The sequence below is a fragment of the Galdieria sulphuraria genome (genome assembly GCF_000341285.1).
Source record: "Galdieria sulphuraria unplaced genomic scaffold scaf_216, whole genome shotgun sequence".
In the NCBI taxonomy this organism is placed as follows: Eukaryota; Rhodophyta; class Bangiophyceae; order Galdieriales; family Galdieriaceae; genus Galdieria; species Galdieria sulphuraria.
In genome coordinates this window covers 1-5,018 of record NW_005178259.1, presented here as the reverse complement: position 1 = coordinate 5,018, position 5,018 = coordinate 1, and the positions used below count along the sequence as shown (strand labels likewise).

The 5,018-nt window shown below is 35.4% G+C and overlaps 2 protein-coding genes across 2 annotated transcripts; both read left to right on the top strand.

The window, feature by feature from the left end:
- Window positions 1–1,148: 1,148 nt before the first annotated feature.
- Window positions 1,149–3,523, top strand: Gasu_63950 (archaeal ATPase). Its single transcript, XM_005702412.1, has 2 exons — window positions 1,149–1,898; window positions 1,969–3,523. Exons 1-2 carry the CDS (start codon window positions 1,265–1,267, stop codon window positions 3,372–3,374), a joined length of 2,040 nt encoding a protein of 679 aa, XP_005702469.1. The 5' UTR covers window positions 1,149–1,264; the 3' UTR covers window positions 3,375–3,523.
- Window positions 3,524–4,008: 485 nt separating this feature from the next.
- Window positions 4,009–4,973, top strand: Gasu_63940 (uncharacterized protein; the record flags this gene model as incomplete). The annotated part of the gene is made up of 2 exons (XM_005702411.1): window positions 4,009–4,115; window positions 4,170–4,973. The coding sequence occupies exons 1-2, from the start codon at window positions 4,020–4,022 to the stop codon at window positions 4,275–4,277; spliced, it is 204 nt and encodes a 67-aa protein (XP_005702468.1). The 5' UTR covers window positions 4,009–4,019.
- Between the last annotated feature and the right edge of the window lie 45 nt (window positions 4,974–5,018).

The following is a 5,018-nucleotide window of genomic DNA, read 5'->3' as shown; positions in this document are numbered from 1 at the left end:
CGTTTGATTTGCAGAGCTTTTAAAAGTTTTACCTTTTTTTATATTGGAAGAGATAATAGCTCTCTCGGAGTTATATCGTTCCTAAAGCAGCTTTGTACTTTTTATAGTTTGCTTTCTTGTATATCTTTAAAAGTTGTGGTTTTTACAAAGTTTATCGTACAAGAGGATGCAGCAAAAGCCTTTAAACCTAAACAGTCATGTTTACCTTCAAAAGCACCTCAAATGTATAGTCGACTATTGAGGAGAACGAATTCAACTATGATTCAAATGTTATGCAATGACAAGATACGAGAAGAGAGTCGATAGAATAGACTCAATTCGACTGAATTGAATTTTTCTTGAAAATATATTTTCTCCTCTTAACAGAATCCACAGTATCAAATGCTATTATTGTCTGCTACTATTTTCAGAGGAGAAAGAAAAAGGAGTTATTGACTCTTACAGAAATTGAGTATTGATGATACACTTGTGTGAGTCATTGTTGTTTCTGAGATTTGATAAAACCACGCGATATTTTGGATCCTTCTTTGCACATTTGTTTTGCTTTTGTCTTTTGCTATCATCAACTTTTGTAGCTTTAGTGATAAGCTGCTACTTGTCATGATATCGTAAGAAAGGAATTTGATGATTGCTGAAAATAAAGCAGTGCTGTGCTTGCGGGTTTCTGCATTTCTACTAAATAATAATATTTCAATTGGAGCTTTTGAATAGACTGTACAAGAGAATGACTTGGTTCATACTCTAGTTCCGTGTTTCGAAATGAAGCAAAAGTGACGTAAAAACTGTTCTATAAAATACAGAAAATCTAGAGAGAGACGTCTATGGAACAAATTCTTCATGAACAATCTATATTGCTTGGAACTCTCATGACTACTCTCGAAAATTCTGAAAGAAACTTTCTTATCTATGTGAGAATGGGCCATGTTCAATAGCTTTATACTCTCAAAGAGCATAAAAAACTTGTGAAATAAACATTGGCTTCCTTCTAATCCTTCTTGTACCCTATGAGAGTTGCCATTATATTAGCATACGAGAATAAGAATATCGATAGCGGAAAAAGCCATATTGATCGTTCTTCCATAGTTCAAGTCATCTCAGTCCAAGCCATAAAAGGTATGACATAGTCATCAGTTGATAAAGAGAAGAAGTTGGATTGGTATCCTTTACTGTTTTCCTTGTTGTTGTTGTGACCGACAAACAGTCAATCGTTTATTTATATTTGTACTCCGAAATAAACAAAAGATTGTTTAATTTCTCTTTGGCGATGGCGAGTTTGGATGAAAAGTGGGAAGCTGTGGACAAGTTTAAGTCTGTTGTGGTAGATCGTGAAAGAGATGTTTTTCGAGTGACAGAAGAACTGTATGATCTTCATAGCAACAGAGAACAACTCAGGGGTGTAACAAGTAGTTGCAACTATCGCTTGACCATACCATTTGCCCCCCATCTCTTTGGCTCGGGCAAAACGACCTTTGCCCGAACCTATTTGGAGTTGGTGCAAAGGTTTGGTGAAACTTTTCTGTCGACGTTTGCTTCGGACCCTTTGAGGAGAGCCTTTTTGGAGAATTTGAAGAGGGCTTCATTGTTTTATGTGGATTTAAGGGGGTTGGAGCCCACAGTCCCGATAGAGCGCAACCTAGAGTGGGCAGTCTACTATTTATTGTTCGGATCGTGTTGTACTTCTGTTGGACAAGAGTCTGTGGATGCTGATGTAGTCTTTAAAGAATGTCGTACATGTCCCTGTATTTTAGTTAGAGAGCTTCGTTCGATTTTGGGCATTCCTTCCGATCAATTTCTTTTGTTGGCAATTGACGAAGTTGGTGTGTTTGATACAAAGGGAACTTTTTTTGAACTGGAGAAGAATGACAAAGGTGTGGTTCGACCTTACAATGACTTTTTCGGTATCATTAGTCAATTGTGCAAAGAACCCGACTTGTTTTTTATTGTTGTTGGGAAAAGCAAGGGTTTAAGTATTAAGAATTATGTGTCTTTTGGTATCAAGAGTTATACTACATTTTATTTCTTTATCACCTTTGGACGCTTCCAGTATCGTTGAATTCCTTGAAAAGAGTCTTCTAAAGACACCTACTCAAGTTCCGGTTTGTAATGTCTTATGTAGTTCTTCATTTTCAGTAAATGAATTGGCAGACTCATTATTGGAATGTACAGGTGGAGTTCCTGGTTTGTTGACTCGTGCAGTAAATATGCTTTTGAATTATATAATAGCAAGAAATCAGCCTTTCATATCGAAAGAAGAATGTTTGACTTGTATGAATGACTACGATTTCCGAAGAATTTGTGCTGAACCATTTGTGGAACGAATATTGATTTTGGACGAAGATAGAAGAAGTGTTTTTGATTTACTTTTGATGATGGCTCTTTATCGTATACCGTCTAAAGTAGATGATAGATTGACCTCGGAGTCCTTTTTATATGATGCAGTCACTGAAATGGGATTATATCGATATCCTATTGACGAAAATACTTTTCAAGTCCTAATTCCGAAAGTATTTGTTGTAATCTTCAAGAACGACCCTTCCATATCTTCTTTGGAAAAGATACTTCTTGGATCACTCGATGTCGAACCAGTAGATTGTTTCTTCTATTCAAAGTGTCGTGTATTTGAAGGAATTGTTGCTTTACGACTAGTTTTGATGTTGTCTTCAAAGAATCGAAATGAGTTGAGGGAATTGTTGTGTCAGTTGTCTCCTATATGGAAACAAATGAAACTTCCAATGAGTGCAATATCACCTATTCACTATATCAAGTCTGTTGTTAGTTCTAGAGAAACAAGAAGTGAATCGAACAAGAGTCGAAGAACTTTTGCCAGTACTGAATGGAATAAGATTATTCGGGAGACACTTTATTTAGAGACTGTTTACATTCCTTTGGACGCTACTTCTCATAGTCCTGATATTATATTCAAATTACAATCTCCTGTGGAACCCAAAGTTCTTACTGTTGGAGTTGCTTGTAAAGGACGTTGGAAGTCGGAAGGAATTGGCTGGTCAGATATTATAGATGAAGCCAAGAAATTTTTAGATCCTGTTTATGATCAAGTCTTATCCAGTGCAATGGATTCTCATCATTGTATGCTTATTATCGTTAGTACAAAGTTATCATTGAATGTTTCTAATGAGTTGGGTAATCAGAGTCGTTGTTACTCCAGTGGAATGTTTATTGGAAATGATTCTTTCAAAGTACCTGATAATTGTGAACTTGTTATTCTTTGTGAAAGAGATGTCCAAATGCTGATTGACGACGAAATTTTGAATGGACTTGAAAGAGCATTTGGTGTTTCTCATAATCCTACTTTTTGGGATTTTGGATTAGATTTACTTGATAGAATCCGTAACAGTTTCTTAAGTTGGCAATAGATTCTAACTCAATCCTTTTCTTTGTTTTGAAGAGCAAATAAACTATTTTTTGTATGTTTGAAACTTGGTTACATCTTACTTTTTTGCCTCTTTGGAGACCATACATTCTTTTCCGAAAAGAGTTTATTAGCTGGCTGACAGGGCTGGTTCACAGTAGTTCATTCTTATCTAGCCATTTTACATGGCTATGTAATTGCATAATACATTCTGAATATTATCAATACTAAATATACGACAATTGTGTTCAATAAGTTGAGTCATTTTTGGTGTCTATGACAATAGATTGGCTATTTTGAAGCAATTGTAGAAAACTTTGTTGGGAAAGGCTCTCAAGTCATGAAAAAGTCCGTATTGGAGAAACAGAAAACTCTATATGACACCAGAAAGCGCTTTGTCTTTGCTCCAATTGTTTTAGAATCTCACATTCTTTCTTCTCTTCTACGTATGAATGGAATATTTGTTGAAATTGAAACGTTTCTGAAATGTTTCGATTTTTCAGCATAGTCTCACAATGGATGACTTCAAAAGGCTGTTGGATCAGTTTTTTACCAAAATAAATCGCTATGGAAGCTTGAGACACGTTGATAATGACTCAATTTGAGCAATGGAAAGTTATACAACAAAAAACTTTTTATTCAAAATAAAATGCAAGGCTTAAACTATGGTATTTTACTTCTCAACTTTGGAAACTGTGAAGGTTCTAAAACAAACCTTCTTCAGCCAGAGACCCGATGTGATTGGGTGAGCACCCAGGTTTCCATAACCAAGCATAAACTTTACCTTTCTGAAAGGTAGAATGAGTCTTCAACTAGATTAGGTTTGATAGAGCCACAAGTTGGCGGACAAAAGGTTGTAGATTGTTGTGCAAACTTCAAAGATGTAATGGTGATGGAACTTGGTTGAATCGATCGAAAGCTGCTTGGTTTTCATATTAACAGAATAAGAAATATTTTAGTAGAATCTTTTGTTTGGAATTGTAAGTTTGTAATACGTTGAACCCTTTAGAGGAGTGGTTATTTGACAAATAGTAAAGGAGACAGAAATGTAGTCAGATTGAAAAGTTTTTGTAAATTCTGCACCATCAATCGTTTTCAAACAGTTATCTGTCGCAATGATTTAGACAAAAGGTATTTTCTAGTACCTGGAAAATGTTGTTTGGTAGGAACTTTGCTGAGATGTGGAATGCCCTGGCAGATAGTATTGTTGCAAAAGATTACTATCACATATTCAAATAGATAGTTAGTTATGTATTCTTATCACATTGACATTGTTGCAAGATATTGTATAATTCCATTGCAGTATGTTGTCACATAGGAGTGCTTCATTTTGAGTCATTGGCTCTACACTCAAACGTACCTGACTTTGAGTCATCCAGAAACTTTCTTGTGACTACTACTCTCCTCAGGGAATGTTAGATTGAGTTTTTACTATGGCTACTCTGGTATATTTTGATATATGCAATATTTGGATAGTTAACAAACACAAAAAGTTATAACCTCAAACTTTGCCATTCATTGACTGGGTCTACACACAAGTGCCAAGGATTATATCGAGTCATTGAGTATTAGAAAACATACAAATAGGGACATAATTTACGGGGTAAAGTTTAGAGTACTGTTAAAGTCAAGGAGCTCATAGAGAGAG